Source organism: Bombus vosnesenskii, unplaced genomic scaffold (genome assembly GCF_011952255.1).
Source record: "Bombus vosnesenskii isolate JDL3184/JDL3185 unplaced genomic scaffold, Bvos_JDL3184-5_v1.1 scf7180000013266, whole genome shotgun sequence".
In the NCBI taxonomy this organism is placed as follows: domain Eukaryota; kingdom Metazoa; phylum Arthropoda; class Insecta; order Hymenoptera; family Apidae; genus Bombus; species Bombus vosnesenskii.
Window position 1 is genome coordinate 965358 of NW_022882926.1, and position 24671 is coordinate 990028.

At 31.2% G+C, this 24671-nt stretch overlaps 1 protein-coding gene across 3 annotated transcripts; it reads left to right on the forward strand.

Annotated features, from left to right (window-relative positions):
- The first annotated feature begins 637 nt into the window (after window positions 1-637).
- Window positions 638-24589, forward strand: LOC117243493 (protein windpipe). Of its 3 annotated transcripts, none has more exons than XM_033511026.1 (3): window positions 640-1075; window positions 18488-18537; window positions 20620-24589. In XM_033511026.1, exon 3 carries the CDS (start codon window positions 20637-20639, stop codon window positions 22749-22751), a length of 2115 nt encoding a protein of 704 aa, XP_033366917.1. In that variant the 5' UTR covers window positions 640-1075; window positions 18488-18537; window positions 20620-20636; the 3' UTR covers window positions 22752-24589. The 3 variants fall into 3 exon arrangements, with proteins under 3 accessions (XP_033366919.1, XP_033366917.1, XP_033366918.1); XM_033511027.1 differs by lacking the exon at window positions 640-1075 and adding an exon at window positions 10141-10326; XM_033511028.1 differs by lacking the exon at window positions 18488-18537 and having other exon boundaries at window positions 638-1075.
- The last annotated feature ends 82 nt before the right edge of the window (window positions 24590-24671 follow it).

Below are 24671 nucleotides of genomic sequence, written 5' to 3' on the forward strand. Positions count from 1 at the left end.
TTAGAATGTTATAATCACTATGATTTAGGGTTACGCAATTTCAGTCTTGCAAATAGCGTGGGTTGCTAACAGTAACTGAATGATTAAAGGTATTCCAGGTAATGGATTGATCAGAATTATTGTGAATCGTTACTTGTAGCTATGTATATGCAGAATCTTCATACTTATATTTTCCCGTTATTTGAAATTACAAGATGAGAATTTGTAATTCGATATTATTCGATGTTTCTTTTATTTTTTCTTTATTTGTAAATATCGGTTGAGTTAATACATCATATTTTACATTTCACTCACGTTAAATCTTATTCCCATCATTTTTTACAATTACTAAATCAAACAAATCTAACTTATTGCTTAAATTCTTTTTCCTCTGTTTCATTAATTACGAAGATAAATAAAGTAACTTTATACAATAAGGTAGAGAGCTAAATAAAAATAATAGTTTAATTGATCACATTGATTAAGTAGAAATTGGGATGAATCATATATTATATGTCGATTAATAGAAAAAGGATACAAGAACAGGGGAACATGATTTCGCAGTTGTTTAGTATTTCATCATACATATATAAAGGACAAACCTGGGAGATCGGCGTTCTTCAAAACGATTTCACCGGTTCCCCGAGACAGATCGCGCACACCTATCGCTACCAAGTGTGCATCGTGAATCGTGGTGGGGCCGCCGAGAGAGCAAGCGGAGAGTTGGTAGGCCTGCCCGCTGACTACGTTCTCTCGCTCATGGATTGTCAGAGTCCACAGTCCTAACTCGGCCTCAGGCTACGATAGATCGTATCTTACGTCGGTTCGATCTTGCCGCGAATTCATCTTGCGCGCGTCAGCTTGTCCCGGTCCTGACTGACCTCTTCGCTCAACAGCGACCGATCGAAAGACCTTCAAGTATCATTGAAACTCTACCGATACCTTCCTTTTATCGCGCCTCGCGTCGATAACGTTCCGCCGAAACGGTTCTTTCCTCTTCTTTTCCGAGTGCTGGTGAACTCAATTATTCAAGGATACTTTGCTGTCTCAAGGATTCTTTGGTAGGATAACATACCAAAAGACTGGAACTTAGGAGGTAAGGACACGTGGTTTCGCAAGACTTCTAGGGAAGTTGGCCTTCGTTTGTGAGAAACCTCATTTTAGTTGGAAGCGAATCAATTCGAGAAATCGAGTGTGAATGGAAGATCGCGTTTCCAAGTAGATCGTGACATCCAATTAATTTGGGATTAAAATTTTTTGCTATGTCAGTTTTCTGTCATTTGCCGGCTACAGGTTTCGAGTAGTGTTGGTATTAATGTATGTATGTACGTATATGGCAGAATGTAATATGATTGTAACGAATACAGCTTTGTGCAAATTCTCAGAAATGAACGATGAAATTCATTTTTTATTTTCGTATTAGCGTATTTGAATGTTTCATCGACTGAACGCTTCGCGGAAATGGAACCTTTGACAAAAATGTAAAGTTTAAAAGACATGAAAAATTCAGAAGATAAAGGAACTTCCAACGGGCGCTTTTATCGTGAGCACGATCTATGATTATAAATTTAATAATCTTAGTTGTGATCTAAATCTAGTTCCTTGATAATACGTATGTAACATAGCCATTAGTTTTATAGTTAACTGCACTTTCTTTGTAACCCAAATGAATAGCTATTTATACCTGTGTCCTGTGTAGATTAAATTCAATTCTTATCTTGCATCTCATGATTTTTGTAAGACTGTATTTCCGGCATCGACGGTCGAGCTGTATTTCTCTAAACTTAGAATAAATCGTTAGAGATCAAGTAACGTAACCTCGAGACAGTCAGGGTCGGTCAATGAAGTCTAGTTCGGTCGTATTTTGATTTATGATAGGTAATAATAGGTTATTAGGCTATGGTTCTGTGTCTTAACATTACAAAATTAACAGATTTACTTTAAACTAATTAATAAAAATCTTAATAAATCTCGACTTGTTTGAATAAGATTTTAATTCATATTAACAACGAGTTCTTTTACTTTGTATTGTTGTCCTAGTTTAAATTTTTGCATAAATACTTGTTCCAATAATCTACATTTTTAAAACAGCAACGTTAATAATTATTTTACTTCTACTTCTTTATTTCATTCTAAAATTATTCAACTGTGCACAAGTAATAGTGCAGTACTTCCTGATTTTACCTTGATCGTATTAATACTTTTATAAAATAAAGAGATAAGTCTTGGTATAGAAAGGTAGTTTGAAAAAGTTTATTATCCAGATTCTATTAGAAGTACCTGCAGCTTATTGTTACATTAAAACTAATATTTATGTAACATATACCTTTTACTCCCATAATCGTTTACAAGTAGAAAAATGTACAAACTTTCTACAATTTATTTAGTGTTGAATATCTTTAAGATATTGTTCATTTTATTCTTATATTTTACACTTAAAAACCTGCCTCAAAATAATAAAATAATTACCTTTTTAATACTTCTAATTTAATATATCTATCTAAAAGCCTCCAGCGCACATCATAATCGTGCACATTTCAGTAAGCATTCTTAATTCCATGAACAATACAAACACAGAATGTATATAAAAATATGAACACTACTAAGACACATTTTTTCAACACGATATACATGAACATTTGCATAAATTCCATAATAAATTAATTATAAATGCTAATGATCCATTTTTCATTCCTTTTTTTATAAATCAGCATATTCATAGTTCTTATGTTCAACACATTGATATTGGATTCGTATCACAAGCTTAAAAATCGTCAATAATGACGTGAAACTTCTACATCAGCAATGTTCTACCTTGAAAGTAACGTTTTTAAATAATTAAAGGATGCTTACTGAACACTTTAAAAAAATAAATGAGCGATTTCATATTCAATGGCTAATGATTATATTTTATCATCAAAATCATACTGAATCCTGTAATGGATTTGTGTTGTACTCCAAGTTGTACTGGGGATTATTACTTTCAAAATATGTACAGGGCATCTTACAGTGAATTGCCATAGATTATGAACACTGAATTGTCGTAGTTTACTGTGCGCAGTGCACATTGCTTCTTAATATTAACTAGATAGCTTTGAATCAGTGTCAATATTTGCGAAATGATTCTATATTGTTAACACACCTAGCTTTATATATAAATTACAGTAGTAGAAAGGAAAACTGTTATGATGATGTCAGATGGTTGACACACCTCCGTTACTCCTACAACTACTTCATTCATTACTTTTCTTCTTTGAAGACATTGACTCCGTTCGTCATTTTTACGTAATATAACAAATGCAGTTATCCACCGATTGATAGTTTCTTCAGTTCGAACGTTACGGCTCCCATTGAAATGATGGTGGAAGTAGAATTTAATGACTTTTTCTTACCGTGTGAATGGAAATTATTTTTATTTCGACATTGGGATATTACTGACGGGTTAACAGGTATATGCGTGATTGGATTGCCACGTACGTCATGATTAGTCACGCCACCGAAGCATACTTTCCACTCGACTTGGGAAACAAGCAATTTAAAAAAATTGTTATCATCTTGGATTTATGTCACGATACATTGCATTCCTGGATTTGTACAAGTACCTGTTCAATTCGTTATCTTTCTTTTAAATGTATATGTATTCTTGCAAGTAAAACTGAAGTTGTATTACAAATAAATAATAATTTCGGTACTATTCCGTTCAATACCACTCGATAAAAATTCGTATGAAAATTTGCATTGTCATTCTTCGAAGGTATGTAGCTATTATTAGATCCCTTAAAGGCCACCCAACTTGTAGTAGTTTTGTTCCATAGTGAGTTATTTTGGTTCTAAATAGCTTCACTAAAGATACGAATATTCCATTTCAAGGGCAAACAGGCTAGAACTCTCCATTTTCCTATGTGAGAATACGATGACGTTGGATTTATTGTAGACAGGCAGGCTCAGGATTATATGCTGCTTTTGATTAACATGTTGCACAATACTTATTCAGGCTATAACAAGAACTTGAGGTCGTACAAGTACAGGCTTAAAAGATAATGAATGCCGAAGACGCAACTACGTATCTACATATGTAAAATCGCTTCATTCAATAATTTCTCTTTCCAAATTTATATAGACGAAAATTTAAATATTCCACAAAACGTTAAGCATGGAAAGAAAATTGTATTCATGTCCAATGGATATAGCTTCTTTGGTTCTTGTTAATAAAAGATGTATATTCTTCATGAAATTTGTATTTCGGCAATTTTCCCTAGAATACATAAGTTCTATATATTTTATAACATAATTATAAAATAATACCTTAATAATTTATAGTAATAATAATATTAAACAACAGGAATTAGCTAATCATATTAATGTCAATATTGTACGTACATTAATGTTAATTATATTGTGTTAGAACTTAATAATATAAAATAATAATAAAGTAATAAAATATAAGTGATAAAATATCACAAAAATCTGTTAGAAAAATAGATTTTTACTTATTGTAATAGTAAAGTTATAAAAGTAAATAGAAAATTTAGTTGCAGATTATACAAAATTCATAAAACATTTCTTTTTTGCTAAAATACTTTTGTAAAATGCATTGCAAAAAAACATTATTTGTATCGAAACCAAAGTGCGAAGTATCGCTATTTTCATATGTGAATCTACAATATCTTATCAACTTTTTATCCCACTGTAAATATGTTCGATTAAGGGAATGTAGCTTTATATGTTGGAAATATTCTCCTACGAGTGAAATGTTCAACCCTTTTAAAGCATCGATATACCATTACTTAATTAGGATGATACTGATTGAAAATGATTGCTGATATTGATCGACAATTGATAGAAATTCATATAAGTGACGTGTAAATTGGCTTATAATGGATGCTAAATACTGTAACAGAAATATAACTTATATAGTATACATATATATTATATATAAATATAACAATTATGACAATACGGATTTTTATGTATTTATGAGAAATTTGAAAGTACAAAATTGCTCACGATACGGATAATATGAAAAGATATAAATAAAATATCCAAAGTATAGTGCCTTCTATAATACTTAGTAGGAAAAACAATTTCCTATCGATGTTCTGCTTTTTTGTACAAAATATATTTACTGTATTTTGAAAAATATGAGTTTACGTAAATATTCACAGTCTAGTTAGATTTATAGCTATTATATTTTCATTTTAATAGCTTAATGTTTGTAATGATTGTAAACTTGTTAGTAAATCAATTTTTTATTCCTTAGAAATATTTATAGCTGCGTCTGGGGGAGTTTTTCAAATTAAACATGAATGTTTTGTCTATCATCACGACTATAAATATTTTACGGGCAATTTCCTTGCAATCACTACTTCGATAGGTCAATTAAGAATTTATAGCAAGTAGAAATCTAAAGAAACCATATCTACGCATAAAATAATATCGTGGAACGTTCGCTGATATGTACATATAATGGAAATACGTGACAATTAGATTGTATTCGGTGCTCCAGGTTTTTTCAGCATAATAAAATTAATATATTTCATGGATAAAATGAATTAAATTCATTATACTGCGAATTTCTTATTGAGTCCTTCAATTTTCATAAATGAACTGCAATTATATTAACTCCTAAAACGTATGTTAATGCTTTTTGTGTATTCTTTTCTTTAAATTACATAGTAACAGAAATCTAATGATCTAATGATTTCCCGATCATAGGTTGGATCGATAGATGTTTATTTGATCATTTGAGTTAGACGAGGAACAATTTCCAAACAAAAGAACAAGCCATTTTGTATTACTATTGTAAGAATTTAATGGAGCATCTATGAGCCTATGTTTATGCTACAACGTTTTTTCCATTTTTATTCATAGAATATGCTACCTTCGCTTTGCGGAAGATACCTGAGCACCTTGCATACTAGTATATTCCGATAAATATATTTGTTGTCACAGTCAATAAAAATGTTTTGTAAAAGAACAAATAAAGTTCAATCGTAATATTTTGCAATGTTTTTAGAGTGTTTTATTATTTTGTTATGTGACGGATATTGTTGAGAAGTTCTTGCATTTTAGCTTCAATTTATTAAGAAAAATATAATATATTGCATAATATAATATAGTATAATATAATATAATAAGAATATAACATAATATAGTAAGAATATAGTATAATATAATAAGAATTAAGAGAAACTATTTTACAAGTGAAGATCAAATCATTGATGGCATTATTTGGTTTTTATCTCATTTCGACTTGTAAGGATTTGTGCGAATAATATTTGCAAAAACGAATCGAATTGAAGGAGTCTTGACTCGAAGTCCAATTGACGTAACTCAGAGTATGTCCATATTATGATATCATGATAAATTCTCAGGTGTTTATAACGAAACCAAACAACGTCATCGAAGTCAGTTTTTTATTACTTCAGTCTTCCCCTTGTAGATGTTTGTATGTATCGTATGATACGTTTTACTCTTACTTTTTATTTATGTGTTTCCCTTTAGTTCTTGATTATTCTTATCGGAAATTTCCAAGTACGCGCATGTAGGAAACGTATAACCTTACAGAAAATTGTTTATTAATGTAATACTGCTTATGTATGTTGCTAAAATATAAAACGTGATATAAAATATAAAAATCTTAGAAACAAAAAAAATGTTCTGGTGTACTTCCGCGTTATTAATCTTGCGTTGTTAATCTGTTTTATATTTTATATTTATCCTATATTTACACACTACATTAGCATTGATAAATTCTTCTGAAACGAATTCATTCTGTATCATGTAATATCTACACACTTACGCAGTTATGTTACTGGAATTTCAAGGTTTTATCGCAGCAACATATGATAACAATTATTCGATTATTTCTTACTTCTGACTACGTGACTACTTCCGTCAAAAAAACTTCGATCTAAGTAATACAGCTCTTTTGCTGTTACGATAAGCTTGTCAAAGTAGTACATTCTGCAACTCATTGATTGTGATACGTAAAGAGATAATATGTATTAAGATAATGCGTATATTACCTTACTTTTTTTTGCTTGAAAACGTAATATTCTGTATAATTACGCAAGTTACAATCTTATAGATTTCATGATTATCTGCCTTACGTTTCTCTTGTCGTTTATTTGTTAATGACCTGGAGGGTCAGTTAGGGAGTAATGCATCTCATCTTGACATACGCACATAAAATTTAATATAACATTTATAAAAGTAGACGGAATCATGGTGTGATGTAGAAATTAGTGATAGAAATTAGAAAGCATAATAATGGAAAGCATATAAATGTAATGCGTTGCTATTAATTTAATGGAGGTTCATGTATACTTGCAGGTGATAAATTGAAAGTTTTCCAACGAACATACTTTTATCGTTATGTGACATCATGCGTAATTATCATAATTCGAACGAGCTGAGGCTTTCTTGGAACGTTTGCAGGTTTTACGTACCTTTTATCATAAATTTATCAATGCGTGTTATCGTTATATGTGATAAACATAAAATACCGCAACTTTTATCTTCTTTTTTCACAGTACAAATTTTCAATTTCATTTATGTAATATAGAAATATGTGTTAGTATGTATTGTATTTGTTAAGACTAAAACAAATATACAGATAACAAAGGAATAGTCATTTTCGAGACATTTGTCTAATTCTCAGCGAGAAAATAGTATAGTGATTAATTCGCTATAACCTTTTACAATAATTTTATATGATATTTATAAAATTTCACACGTAAGTTATGTTATTTCTTCGTGTTAATGATAACTTATTAACCTTAAATTCTCCATTTGTACATATGTCCATAATATTAAATGGAGAATTGGAGTTGAAAAGTTCACTGATTTTAACTCACAAATAAAAAAATCTGTTATTAATGTAGTTCATAATTCCAGACATTTATCTATGCAAAACTTTACTTTTAATAATCATTAAACATAAATATCTACTTGTGTAATCAGTTACTGTATCAATTTATTGATTCATAATTCGTATTAATAATAATTAATTGGTATTCATACATAAAAACGTTTTAATATCTCTTATATAATCAAAATGATTGAAAATTCATTGAGAAATCGAGTATTTTTCAAATGTATTGCTATTTAAAAACCGCGTAAGGTGGCATAAAAATTATAAATAATTATATATAAATGTATATAAGTAATTCTGTTATATAATTCTTAGATACAGCCTAATATAGTAGCGATTTGAGGTACCGTATTGCAGCAACCTTACAAAACTCTAGAGTTACCCAAAAGAAAATGTTCTAGTTTCACAACAAGTGTTTAAAGACAGTTACATAACATACATGTAATGTCGACTCTGTAATATGTAATGCAGCATATAGTCATTCTTTTTATATTTAATATTCTATTTTAAAAATAATTTAGTTCATAAATGTATTAAATATTTCAAAAGGTGGTAGTAGTAGTATCGTTTTAAATCTAGATTACACATGACATAGATACATATGGGTATGTATCTACCTATTTTCTACATTCTTCTGTAAATATTGTCTTAAAAATCTTAAAGACTTTATGTTTGATCTACATGCCTTCTCAATTTACAAATAATTAATATAGAAATTACTCAAATATTATCATTTTTATCGAAATCTCGTTCCGATATTAATTACAAATCCTCGATTAAACATATCCCACAAAACCGCAAGTCCGCTTATCTGTTATATACTCCGTCAAAGGTAACGTTAACTCAACACCTCAAACTACACAGAAATATGGAAGCAATTAACTGTAGAGCTTGTTTCTCGGTTGATCTTGGTTAATTCATGATTTTCTCTGATCTTTCAACGCCCGTGTCATTTACTGTGAACTTTCACAAAGATTATGTGCCTTTGAACAAGAAAACATTGACCGCAATAACTAGTATGTTGCAATACAATTAGGAAGAAGAAATTTGGAAAAAGAATAAGAAGGAAGAATAAAATACAGAAAGCAAGCGAGAGGAATGGATATAATAATGGTCAGAAATTTAAACATCATATGAAAAATTTTATATTAAAAATAGTTCATAACATAATGGACATGTGCATAAAAGAAATATTAAGGATTTGATAATATATGTTAAACGAAGAAAAGAAAACAACATTGACTCTTGCTTTCGTAGTTAAATATGTATTTACTTTTGTACTAAAAATGCTTAATATATAGAGGCAGGCTCAATAGTATGTATAAGCGAGCATGTGACGATTCTTTACGAAAAAAAAAAGAAAAAAAATGGAGAGGATATACAAGAAAATTTTTTTGTCCCAGTCTCAGTTTTCGAGAAAAACGAGTTTAAAAACTCGTCAATTTATGCTTAAACTTAATTACCGACTAGCTATGAATAAACAATCAGTAAGAAGTTATTCTATATGCGAAAACAAGTAAAAATATAAGTGAAATAAGTACAGTTTAAATTAAGCAGTTTTATAGTTTGAAATACATTCTGTACAAAGTAGATGGTGAAAAAATATAATCTAAGCCAAGTAGATTTATGATGTAAAATATATTCTGCGAAAAGAATTTAAAGTACAACATCCTAGCAATAAGCGTTAAGCTTATTATACAAGATAATTGTAAAACAGATTCTTCCTACCTAAGTAACTTTGTAACGAACGTATGCCAATTAACTTCTTCCATACGACGCTCGTCCGTCGCTCAGTGTCACTTGACGGCAACTGTAATAATTATTTAAATGTAATATGTACAAAAGTTGACAGATTACTTATAGTTACGCGATCAGAATGACTAAACAAAAGGATATAAACAGTTGCCTGAAGGCAATGGTAAATTGTATGCTTTTTGCAATTGTCGACTTTAGTCCAACGCTCATGTCGAAGAGGTTAATAGTCATCGATACCCATTGTATAACATTTACGTAAGTAATTGTAAGAAGTAAAAGATGTCAGAAAGGAAAAGGATAGTGTATTTTCATCTACTTGGCTGGCTAAACAGGGATAGACGTTATTGACGACATTAGCAATGCTGATACACTGAAGTCGACAAAGTGACCTACGACCCCTGCATATTTATTTTAGTTTTGTCGGTCGGTCTCATTCTTTTTATTATGTTCGTATTCGTGTTTTACATAGTTCCAAACGTTTGCGGCACTGTGCGCAATCCACATTACGTTCGCCGTTCCCGTTCGCGGTATACGAAATCGCTAGTGAACAACGAAAGCATAGTGTATACAGCAAAATTCTGATGTAATATCATGATACAGTATGTTGTGCAACCTACGAATCACGTAACGTGCCAAAATGTTCGGAACACCTTGAATTTTTCTCAAGAATCGGGAACGATAACGAAATTCTGTACTGCTGACCTTCGATAGAGACAGTAAGAAATATTAATCGATTGTATGTAATATCAAAAGAGTGATTTGATAATTAAAAATATTTTAATCCTTCGAATTATATATGTTTTTTACGTTTAGTAGATTTTTATTCTTGGCAGAAAGTATTATAATTAAAATATCGAAATTATTATAATTATTTATTAAAAGTATACTAAATAATATGAATGCTGAAGTCTCTAATTCAAATAGAATTTTAAAAGCAAATAATTGTTTATACTTGAATGTCGGCAAGTGTATATGTTTTAGTTTTTTAATATTTATAAGCAACTAAAGAACAAAGTATTTTAAGAATACATACTTCGTTTGATGAAATGTAGACTTAAACAATGTAGTTATGAAAAATTTTATTGGCGGAACTTCCTTTTCAAAATTTTACAGTTACATGAGGAAGGCGTAACGTGATTATTGAACAGTAGGTATTACATTACTACAATTGAAAGCTTTGAAGTGTAACTACATGTTTACTAATATGAAATATAGTTTTATCTGAAGTGAGATATATCCTACAAATTTATAATACCGTCAAAATGTATTGACCGTGTTTTATAAATTTTCTTTATATATATGTCTAGATATAATAAATAAAATACTTTGATTTAAATATAAAGTGACAATTATTCAGCACAAAGGATCAAGATGTGCAAAGTTGAAATTTATGCAAATATTATACTTCACCATAGTAGAGAAAACCCGAAATCATATAAAAACGAAGTAAACGTATTATGAGTTATCGAACATCGACGTCATTTAATCGACGATTATAAATTACATAGATGTGTTATATCACATGATATTAACGGAGATGTTAAATATTATCCTGAAAATATTCTTCTTGAATTTTTATCTGCACGTTAACAAATTATTGCTTATTAACAAAAGAGATAAAATAAAATATTTTTTCCATCATATTGATATTTTTTACAAAACTGTGTACTATTTGCGTTAATATTACATGTATGGGAAATAATTCATTAATAGAAATGGTTCATTGTTCAGATACCTCGTGTGCTAGAAACTATTCTTAAAGGGCAACTTTTTCAAAGATTGCATTAGATAAGATAAGATAACTTTTATGTTGCTTATGTTGCCTGTTACTTCTTTTTCACTCATTTGAAGATGTCTCAATATAACGCGATATTCACTTATGTAGTCTTTTTTTTACAATTTCGCTGTTGAATTAACAAAACAATTTTATACAACGATTTTTTCGAGTTGAAAAAAAATAATATAGATAATATAACATATAATATAAGATAATATAGATAAGAAATAATATAAATATGAAAATATAGTGAAATATATTTCTTTTCGTATAATCGTAAAAAATAAAATAGAGTGTTTAATGTTTAATTCCTTAGATGTGTATATAAAATTCTTTCACAGTTATTCACTGACTTCTAAACACTTCTACTGAGATAATATATGCTTTCTAATATTTTTTTTGTAGTATTTAAGATAGAAAATAAAAAAAATTATTTCCTTATAGTGCATTTTAGATTATAAGGATCTAATTTTATTTGATTGAATTTTTATTTAATTTAATATAATGTAATATTTTTACTTAATTTAGTGATTTAATAATGTAATAGTAATGGAATAATTTTTAATAAAACTATAACTAGTTATTATTGGTATTTTATCTACTATTATGTATCATATCTATTATATTAGTTGTTACTTTTCATTGTTTCTCTCTGTCAAAATTTATATTTTTTTCTTAACCAGATTAAATTACATAACCTTTTGATATAGACGCGTGCCGATTGCCAAGCTGAAAAACGATCGACGTGTTACAATAACATTTTGAGATCTAATTTTATGCCAAAACACACCATCTACATGTATACGAGATCAACGGATCTCTTCCTGTACAGGTCACGAATGAAAGTAAAATGAAGTAAATGGTTCATAGTGGTTTGATTTGACTTTGTTACACGATCTTTTCTACTGCGATATAAAAATCGATTTTAATGAGGTGCGATATACGTACATACACATGTATCAGCTTTCGAGACTTAACTGCGAACAATTTAGTTTTTATTAATATGCAGTTAGATTTCTGTCGATTTGTGTTTAACATGTAAAATTTCAAAGAAATCCACTTTCCGAGACTTCAAAGACGAAAGTTTAAATAAAATATCTGTATTTCCTTGATGCTTTGCGAATTTGTATGTATTTATGTAACAGTATGTACATTATACATATCCAATGACGTGTTTTCCCTGAAAGATGCAGTCGAGAAAGAAAAGATATCACAGAGAATGCTTTACACTTTTTTTTAAATAGAATCTTGAATTAATACATTTCCTTTTCCATTTTACCATAAATAACGCATACAGTAAAAAGTCCAATAATCTTAAAAATTAAAAATCGTTTGATAATAATTATAACATTACCATTTATAGGGATATTAATTACAAATATCATGTTTTTCACGTAGTTAATTGAATTTTTTAATTGTATTGTTTATTAATTGAGTATCTGTTACGTTTTTACTATTTTTTTTTATATATAATATTACGTTTTTTCCGCTGATTATATATTTAATACAGTGGTAAACACTCATTAATATTTGAGGTAATTGCTAACATCGGATTTATTACGTTTGATCCACGCAAATAAATAGAGAGTTAAGATCGACTAGTAAACTGTTTAAATATAATTGTGAAGAGATCTTAACATTAAATTGTTATCAAAATGATAACGGGCTTATGTGGGGGAGAGGGAGTTGAAGATGTTGTTCTTAGATTATACCTCTTAAAATAGTATGGAAATTGAGTTGACCTCTGTTCTATTATAAAAAGTGTCGTGACTCACATCTTCTATTTAAGTCTATGAATAATTTTCAGTACCATTCTTTTTCTTGCTGATTTTTTTAGTATTGTGTTACTGATTTATCTATTTTACATATAGAAATGGTCATTCTCCGTATTTTATACATACATACTATCCGAACACTTCAATCGATTTATAGTAACAGCATTAGGATATGAGCATTAGTAAAGTTATTTGTTTAAAAATTGATCGACAACAGATATATACCTTTGTATGAGATTCATCGATGTATCTACTGTTTTCAAGTATTATTGTTTAAATTGATCAGATTAGATGCCTAAGAACTTATATTCTTTCTGAAACATTGGGAAAATTCAATGTTGAAAACGAAATTACATAAATATACACAAGAAATAATTATTAACGATAACTTTCAAAAAAAAGTTTAAACAATTTACATATATACTGATCATCATGGAATACGTTTTTTTTATGATTTAAAACTACTGTTTCAATGGGTCAGATCACAAATCGTTATTTTGTAATTCTTCATATTTATTATTAGTAGGTGAAAAAAGATATAAAAATATTTGGTATATTCGCCTTGCTCTCTTAGCCGAATGACACGTGCGACATTCACACCACTTGCTTCGCTACGAAATGTATGTCAGCAGCAAGATATCGTCCTTAATTGCTTCCATTGGTTGTCAATAAGAACTATTTCAAAAGTATTGACCATGTGATTCTTATAATTCAAATAGATTTGAAGACGTTGGTGTAACCGCAAAGCATTATCGAAAATTTTGACGTTACCAAGTAATATACTATTTGGTTTGCTTTCATCAGTTACGGAAAACCAGTTTTCATGGTGATAACGGGATTATTTTTTCATTGTATTACAAACAACTTGTCAACGGTCAATGATAATCGTAAAATTAATAATTAATATGTTGCATGCCTATATGAATGCAAGAGAATCTAGTTTTAGTATTAATTTACATAGTAGCACATTCGTATAAGAGAAATTAAAGTTCCATCGGCTTTGATCTTGCCTCTGTGCAATTTTCTTGTTACAAAAGATAAAGTGCTGTTGATCTTGTACTTGTATAGGAGATGTCATTAATATTCCGTTATACAGTTGAAGATAGCGCTAATGTTTCAATTTTAGGTAATTGGCTAATTTATCCTTATCATCGTTATCTATACCGGTGTTATCTACATTTTATGTTAATATGGTTTTATGATGTAGCTGAGATTTATAGAAACAAATTTTACTTTACAAGTGGTAGCACTGCTCGTGGAAATATGTACTATATCCACGCATTACCTTTTGCTGCAAAAGCACTCGTGTACTTTCATTTTGTATTTATTTTTAGAAACTGTTTTTTGTAAATTGTATATTTTATAGTACAAGTAAATGACTGATATTGCTAATTATATGAATCATTCCCTCGGCATAATTTTCTTACTTTTCAGTTTCTTCTGAGCACTAAATATGTGCAAACTCACTTACTTTCACTTATTATCAAGCATCATGGAATATACTTTTTTCTGTAATATTTTTTCGACTTCTTTTTCGATATATATTATAATAAAGATTCCAATCGATAAGAACCAAAAGTTAGTCTTTATATTGTATGTCTGATTAATCGTATGCAATAATAATACTCTTTCTATCGAATTGAAGTTAATGCCGTTTGTCAACGGATAATTACAACTAATTTTCATTACTTATAATCTTTGATATTACGTATTACGTTAATTATTGACACAATACAGAGATCTTATCGATTTCCTTAATTTCTACTTAATAATGCTCAAAAAACCAATAAACAAGTTTAAACAATTCTCTCGTACCGTCATTCGATGGAAAACATTACAACTCTCTCGTCGTTACATTTTTGCCGGCAATCGCGGAGTCCGAATGATTAATCGAAAGCGGCGATTCATAAATAGGAAAGCTCGTTAGAATAGCACATATGAAATCGTTATTTCCGATTACTTTGAGTTGATTGACCTGTCCTGACGTATGGTTCGATCCTGATTTCTGGTGCGTTACGGTTTGCTAATCGTTTCGCACGACCGGCTGCCATCGATACCGCGATACCTGCGTGGTTAAGACACTCTCCCTGTGTGGCCTGCGTCTCTCTTTTTCGCTCTTTCCCTCTCTTTTCCCCCTGACTTATACCAACCCGCATTCCCTCGCGCCGCTTTCCTTTTTCCTCGGTTCCGCTTCTGTTCCTTTTTTCCCCTCTGTACCTCTTCGTTGCGCTTCACGCTGCCAGGGTCCTACCATGTCTTCGAGCTCCCGTGAAACACCTTGGCATTCCTTTAAATGGATACTGCAGATACTAAATCTGTAGTTACGTTATACGTGCAACATCCGCGTAATAATTATACAGGTGCATTCATTCCATCCTCCATCCGCTAAGTTAATACATTATGTCCAATAATTTGCTCGTCCACATCATCACGTAACCTTATGCTTTATTTAATAGGGTGTAATTCTATTACATAGCAGCAGTAGAAAATAGTCAATGAGTTTTGTATCCCATTATGATTATATTACAAATTTCGATACGCTTTAAGCACGTTCTAATTACATACTACTGTAGAAGTATTTCTTTTTTGGTATGGTTTCTATCTTCGTGAGGTTATTTTAAGAATCGGTAGCGTTGTAACTATCCAAGCAATTAAAGAATAAGCTATGTGTTAAAGATCATATTATATATGTAATTGAAGGGTTTAGTACAAAAATCGGTTAGATTCATTAGTGTTTGATGGCGTATGGCAGTTGAAATTTTGTAGATTAATAGATTTTTTGATACGATACATGTACATTTATTTTTTTTTTGTTTTTTTTTGTTTAGTAGTATGTAATAAACGATACAGAAACGAAAAGCTAATTTTTGTTGGCTATTGGTAACAACAAGAAATCTATGCTCATTAGCAAGAGAGAAGATTACTTCCCATCGTGGGGCTATTCGACTATTGGTAGCTTCAGATCTGAAACGACGTATACACATATACATAAATAATTTTTATCCTAATTTGGCAAATCTTCATTTACGTACTATTTATTATCTTTCGGAAAGCAATAATTCTACGTCTCGGTATAAAGTGGAATGTAATCTCAGATTAGCGTAATTTATGCATGCGTTGTTCAAGATCCATATCATCGCTTTATCATTGATGTAGACAAGACATTATCGTTTAACAAAGAAAAATAGCCGATTAAATCATGAAGCCGATAACTTTTTTTCATCGATATCATGGAGGTCGACGAGTTCAGATGGAATTTCACAGACACTTTCGTCTTCCTCGTATCGAAAGGTACACGACCTCTTGAAACGACTTCTGGAATTGCCGACTCTGTTAGAAGCACGTGGTGAACTGGACCACGAGGCCGCGAAGGTACCGTTAAGCGCGCAACCGGCAAAAAGTAGAGGCATGACCAAAGCGGGTGTGTATGCTCGTTGCCACGTTCATTACAACCTCGGATTTCCTGGTCAGCCCTATTGGAATCATTGTCACTTCCTGTATTCGTATTGTACAATTTAGGATGGATCAGTTCTTCGTTGTTTCTTTTGTTCGCGATAATACCTTTTTTCAATCGAACGTGAACAAAATAATACTACTTCGAAGAAAAATAGATGCTGACGTTTGGTTTATTTAACCTTTATATTTAGCCTTTATTTAACTTGTATTAAGCTTGTCGTCTTTGTAAAAAGAAAAATTAGCGTACCTCGTAAAGTTCTAAGAATTTTCGAAATTTCCCGACGTCAATTTAAAATACCTTATGTTCACTTAAATGTATTTTTGTACATTAAATCTAAATAATGTTTTGAATCGTGCTAGCTGTTCATAGTAATTTGAACTGAGGAAGATTTATGCAAAATAGGTTTCAAGTATCATAATAACGTTCTCTGCCACACTTTATGTGATTTCTAGAAAGGTATCTCCGTTTTCTTGTTTTCAAATATTAGGGCCGATCTCAAGGACATCTTGGAACTGTAAACAATATTGAAAAGATTGCGACAGATCGCAATAAATAGATGAAGGCTTTCAATGCGGTTTTCGAAGCTGGGAATAATGTCTGAGGAGTATAGTTCGTGTATAGCGTTCTATATACTTTTCCACTGTTTCTAACTGTTTTAAATTGAACCATTGTATTAGCTAATAAACTTCTTAACGAAATCAGTTTTTTATATGATAATTCAGAAAGCTTGCGTAACAGTAATACAAATTTCAACTGTATCGTAATTTATTTTAATTAAGTAGGATGTAGTATTATCTTTCGGTATCCAATAAATATTTCCAACAAAAATTTACATAACATTATGTAGAATACATATGCCTAATAATCATAGAATGATTTCCAATAACAGGTTTGATTTATATCTCTTGTTTCACTATTTTGTAATCAATGTTAACTGCAATAAATATTTGTAATAAGTGTAATTCAATAGGATTAGGTACTTATTAAAAAAGGATTTTTACTTAGAGTATAGCATGAGAATATAAATAAGTAGGTTTAAACATGTACGGTATATAAGTAGCGGTTGCAGACATAATAACGTTATCCTTTGAACTCAAAACGGTTAACGTTGTCTTGCGGTAAGAATTGAGTAATATAAAAGAATGTAAGAACGTTGTAAAACATTAAGAGAAACTAACTTGTTCAGTAATTGTATTTCCCCTGTAATAACTTTTACTGAATGTGTATGAGGCAACTATTTTCACTTATGCTTTTATAATGCGAGTCTGACTAGTATTACTTTTCTCCTCCTGTTCTTCTTCTTCTTCTTTTTCGTGTATTCCATTGTATATAACTTATTATTAGCGAAACGTAATTTGTGATTCATAAATATTATTTTACAAAGAACTAATAATATAAGCTACTCTTGAGATATGGAATAAGACAAATTAATACGATAAATAAAAGTAGCGGTGGCTTGGTGTTATACAAACGTATCGTTTGTTATAATATTTTGTTCAGCATAGAAGAACATAACGCGATTCTGTTACTTATTTCTCGATTCTACTCACTTTTGTTCGTCACTTTTCCGCGGACCGAATATTTTTATCGAAAAGTTACGTCATTCGAGAAGAATCCATTTGTCGTATAACATATGTATAATGAAGCTGGTGACAAGGTAAACTAAACGACAGGAATTTCTCTTAGCTGTTGGCTCTTGATCTCTTACGATGACATTTCCGAGAAAAGTTTCTTGAACTACTAATGAGATCCGTTTACTTTACCTTAATGCCTATAACTATTTATTATAACACCGTATATTTGATAATCGTTGATATAAATTATATTCACGTAGCAATTCTATTCTTATATTTTTCACTTTGCTGCAGATGCTTTCAAAACCACAGTCCTGCTAAGGCTATATCTGATCAAATATATCGTGAGTATTTTATTATAAATATCTCTTGCTGTGCTCGAAATTATTTTAAAAACGAACACTCTCGAATCAATAAATAGTAGGACCTACAGATGCTTGAATTTTATACCGCTTACGAGAAAGGATTGCAGAATCTGTATTAAAATCTCCTTATCTTATTGGCCATGACCTATCTCCACCCACGCGTCCGAACAAAACACTTGGAGACTGCTTTGCGCAGTACGTAACTACTTAAATTCTATTAACCGATCGCGTCTGTTTGCACATCAGGCGCAGAAATTGTCATAAGAATACCCACACACATGTCACTTGGACTTTAGATCGATGGAATTATCCAATGAGCAGCGCACACTTTTAAAATACACTTCATCGGCACATATACGTATTTTTATATAGCTTTATCATGTAGTTTTATCTAGAACTAAGTTATTCATTCGATTGATTTATTTCCTTAACAATTATTTAGAAATTTTAGATTTATATAATAAAGCTATAATCTTACATTTCTATATTAAAGTTCTGTAATATTTGAACATCTTCAGAATCCAATCTATACATTAACCTTTACTAATCTTAAAACGTTCGTTCCTTATCTTTATATTCGTTTAATTCACGTTAGAGTTTGCATGATATACAATGGACAAAATAAAGGCAAACAATGGCACAATTATTTGAATTATCGCCCTGATATTAAAGGGCACTTGATATGCATATTAGCAGTCAGAGAAATTTCAAGGCATACAAAGAACGCGTAGTGTGTGCAATCGTGGTCGCAAATTAATGTGATTATAATCGAAAAAAGAAGTTCAGTGCTTGTGCATTCTCGTGAGAGCTTCGCATACCGAACAACGTTTTCCTTTCCTTTCATCTGAAGAAGATGATGTGTGTATATAGTAATTACTGGTGGCGGCACGTAATGTTGTCAACGTGGGCAACATGCAAAATAATGCGAATAACGTAGTAATGCCGAAAGTAATAGACTCACCTTTGGTTCATCTATCTATAGAACGACTGGAACGATGATTTAGCGGTTTAATGTGGCATTTACGGCTACAAAACTAGTCGCCATTTTATTGCTTGTTTCTCACGATTGCAAACCTACTTGAGTTATGGTTTTTCCAAGAGATGTTTATTAATTTTAAAATCAGTTTACGTTTAAACAATCAATTAAGAATAAATTGCCGACAAGGATATGTATATTTATTCCGAAGGAAAATAATTTCTAGCACAGAATTGATAGGCTTCTATATGTTTTGGCAATTTATTCTTAAAAAGCTATTGATAGAAGAAATTATGATAATTTAGACTGAAAAACTGCAGTATATAAATATCCATACATATATAACGATATTATGTAATTTTTTACCAGTAAATAATAAAATATAGTAGATAATAAAGTTACTATAGTGCAAAGCATATCCAGTATTCACAAACATTATTCGTTAAACAACATACGTTTGAAAAAATTTAAACTGAGGAGGCTGCTTTCTATGGTAATTTTTGAGGCTGAAAATGTAAGTTTGTTGCATAAAATAATAACTCTGAACTACAACTTCTTCGCAAATAATCGGCGATAATAAAGCGGATATAAAAGTTTTCAAGATATCTGTATATTAATTTTCTTAGTTATTCGTGTTAAAACATCAATTAGCATTGAAATCGTTAAAGAAGTAATGTCATCGATTCGAGTGTTTCACGTGTGCGATTATAAGATTATAAGATCTCTTTTTATAAATTACAATTTTGATAAATGAAATGATATTATGATAAAATTATAATTAAGACAGAATTTTATCAAAGTTTTATCAAAAAGTGTCGTTATTTATAATTTTAACGCAGATTTATGCCAAATAAAATAATTGAAATATAGCTATAGAATAAGATAAATTAAATAACTTTATAAATATTACTATGATTTTATCATCCTGATTATCTATTCTGAACATGTATGATCTTATATGAACTAATAACAACACACTCCTGTTCTGTTTATGATTTTTCTAACATCTGCCATTATTAATCTCAAAATCAGAACGATGAAAATTATAAATAAACTAATTATAAATTCTCTTTTCTTTTTAGCAGGTGATTCGGATAAAAAGATGCAAAGAATACTGTTGCCATTGTTCTTAACATTCTTGAGCTATTCAGGATGGACCAGCGGGCTTTGCGTTTTGGAGAACGGTACAATAGCTCGTTGCCACGATCTCGAAGATGTCAAATATATAGACACTTCTGCCCTTAATTTGTTGAAAGCTTCCACGGAGAAATCTACCCTCGGGCCAAATCTTTTCGTCAATTTGACCAGTCTTCGGCATTTAGATCTTTCAGGAAGTGCTATCGAACAAATAGAACCAAAAAGTTTCAGCCAATTGACGAATTTACGAAGTTTAAACCTTGCGGATAATCGTATTGGACATTTGGAACTAGCTTCTCTAGATGGTTTAAATTATTTGCATAGTTTAAATCTTCGTAAGAACAATCTTCGACACTTGCCACCGGCCTTGGCTCGCTTAAAAATTCTGAAACATCTGGACGTTCAAGGCAATCCATTGGAATGTAATTGTGCAACACTTAGAGTAAAAGATCTAATCGTAAAAAGAGGCGTGAAAATCTCGAAGAAAGTTCTCTGCGCTAGTCCGAAAAATGTAAAAGGAACATCATTGCTCAAATTAGATACCACGATTATTTGTGAATTCGAGGAACAAGATCGCGAGATGCAAAATGATCAGGCATCTACGTATTCGGAGGAAGATTATGGCTCTGGAGATTTATTTGATACAGAGGAAGAGAGCATGGAATATTCGATAGAAGCTTCAACCACCGAAACGCCGAAGGAAATCGCAGTTGAAACACCATTCCCAGAAATTCCTGCTACTACTGCTTCGAGTTTTGAATCAAAAACAACTGAATTACAGCTTTCGACTCAAACGACAGTTGCTAGCGAACCGACAGACGCTAGCAAACCAACAGATGCTAGCAAACCAACAGATGCTACCATAACGACAAACAACAACGACGATGAGATCTTTTTCGATTCCGAAGAAAAAAGTAATCCTACTACGGTGGATATGACAACGGAAAGGAAGAAAGTCTACCAAGATGGTCTATTTTATCCGACAGAAAGTTCAGGCGATGGAGAAGACGGTTCTGGAGAAGGATCTGGAACAGGCATGGATACTGGTGACTGGAATACAAGTTACCAACCTGAAACAAACGACGAAGAAAAGGAAGTTTCTCTTTTTGAGAGATTCTACAATATATTTACGGGATCAACGACGTCTTTGGAAACGAAAAAGGAACCTAACTTGGAAGAGGAAGAATTTATCGACGCGTCTTCGACTAAAGGTATCGAGGAAGAAGAGGAACAATTAGTCGACAAATCTGTGTCAAATCCGATTGCAGTAGGTGTATCAAAAAAGGATTCCGACGAAGCAGTACCAGGTATTACTGACATCGGTACCAAAGCTGATGTAACGACACCTGTTAATGGAGTTGAGCTATTCGACAGCAAGTTGAACGAGATGACGAAATTAGGCAAAGTTAAAGTGAACGAGGAAGACGCGGATAACGAATTGACGGTATCTCCAGCGAAACAATCGAAGAAAGGAATGGGTTCTTACGTTGTTCTAGCTGTTTTATTGGCGGTTTTGGCGACTCTCATAGGATTTGCAGCTTACAAAGGTGACTTTTGTAGGAAAGGAAGAAAACGTGATGATGTTGAAAATGGAACTGAATTGAAAGACATGCAGAAAGCTTTGTTGGAAACGGGAAGTTCAACGCAACCAAAGATAGCTTCGAACGGAAGCGTGGAAAGCACACCTTTGGTCGCAGACACGACAGATCATGATGAGATAAGGATTTCGAATAACTACCAAGTGACGGCAGAAATACCGCGATCTCCGAACGGTATTTCCGACCGTACAGAACCAGTAAAACCACCGCGAGCGATTACTCCGCAAAACGATCAACGAATTGAAGAGACAACCGGTCAAGATGGAAATTCTCTGAAAGATGATACGTTGTCGTTACGGACAGATTCTATAGATCCAGTAGTTAATGGCAGCCCGATTTCACCAGAAAAGATCCAACCTCCCTTAAGTCCCGGTGCTCAGAGAGTGAAGATTACTTTGCAAGAAAATCCTGACAGCGTGCCAAGGACCCCTATACTCATCACGAGAACAATGGCTGGTGAGAATCTAGTCAAGACGCCATGAAGTAGATTCGAAGGGCCTTAATCGGATGAAAAACTTGAATCCACAGGAGAATCAACGAAGACGAAGAAGAGATCGGTATGTTCGTGTGTGCCGAATTATCGGATTCATAATGCCACCAGTGTTCCTAAATCCATGCCGAATGGGCCTTGATTTCAATGGATTTTTAAGATACTGTGAGACACACAATTATACTATCATCGAATCTGTGTTTTGACTAAGAAACGGATTGCTTTAAGTGAAAGTCCAGCTTTGTAAACGTACAGTTTATTGACGATTCGTTTAATCGAGTTAATAGGAGGAATGAACGATTCTGCGAAATGTTGTTTGTACATATTTGCAAATAATAGTCGTACATTATAATACTTCCGCTGTTTGAACAAAGTTTGTGGATGGATACTATTTGATACATTTTATATACGTTTATGCAATATTAGCACACTAGTCAGTTCTCTTAAGCATCTTCCTTCCTGTGTAAACTCGAATGGAATTTGAATACGATAAGTTCCATTAGAATTCTTTATACGCGAAGTATACCATTATTGTTGCAATATAACACGAGTGATGCTAAAACTATAAGAATCTTCATATATAATGTCAAAATCTTTCTCTATTCGATTCAATTTTTATATGATACTACACGTACGGTTTTCGTTAAATTTTTCTTGAGATGTATTATAATATATTGATAGTAAACGAATGTTTCGTTTTGTGATATTAAATAAAAAATTAAATGTTCTTCTGGAAGAATACAAAAGAGTTTGACTTTCGCTAGCGAAACTTAACACTTAATAATTAAAAAATTAATTTATATAAAATCTATATCCTATGTATTTATAATAATCATTCCAAGTTAATCATATCATCCTCATCGAACCGATGATGTTAAATAAAATATTGATATAAAGTAAGATAATATAGAGTATATGTAATTTATAGTTGGAGACAAGCAGTATATTTGAAATTTGTTTGGAAAGAAAATTAAAACTTCAACGTTTCAAATATAAAATGTCAATTGTGTGTCTTGTATCCGCACGAGTTCGCATAAGACTCAACATTTGCATTTTTTAGCAATTCTTCAACTGCTGAACAACCTTTTTACTACACTTAAAATTCCATAAGGATAAATATTATTAAATGCGAATAATCTATTTATGAAAATCAACATTACAAAGTGTTAATGTTAAATATTGTTTAAACATTTGTTACGGTGCATTGAAAGTAATGAGAATTATCATTAAAATTGTTGGATAATAATATTCAGCTAAAAAAAAATTATGGGTTTCCTCTCAAACGAGGAAAAAATATTTTTCAGAATAATTCTCTGAAACTTGTAGCTTTGATCATATTTATTCTTCTATACCAAATTTCTATTAACTTTTGCAAACCAAATGCGTAAAATATTGAAATATTTGCCATTAAGATAGCGCAAATCTCCTTGTAAAAATTATTTCCAAAGAAAACCTATGCGTCCTTGTATTATGGCAGCAAACTATTTGTGCAAAACACGAAGCGTTTTGATTTCGTTTAAGCGTGTTCAGTTGAACTTGTAGCAAAGAGAATTATCTCATTGATACTGTGATTATCACTGAAACGCTAAGAGAAGGTAATGTTCGATCCTTCGTTTTATCATCGACATATCATCGTTATTTTCGCCATTAACTTTGTTCCCTAGATAAGTTTTCCCATGCAACATTTATGAAATATACATTGTTACATATATATAGGTACAAATTGTATGATAGCGAATATACAGTTGAAACAATCATATCGATATATTTTTCATGCGTTTATAATTTTGAACAATGGATGCGAAATAAAATGATAATATTTATAAAATACATGGTTGTTTTCGTCAGTATTATATCAATCCTGTTAAAGTACCGTTTAATTATAATGAAGTATAAATGCTTAATCCATAGT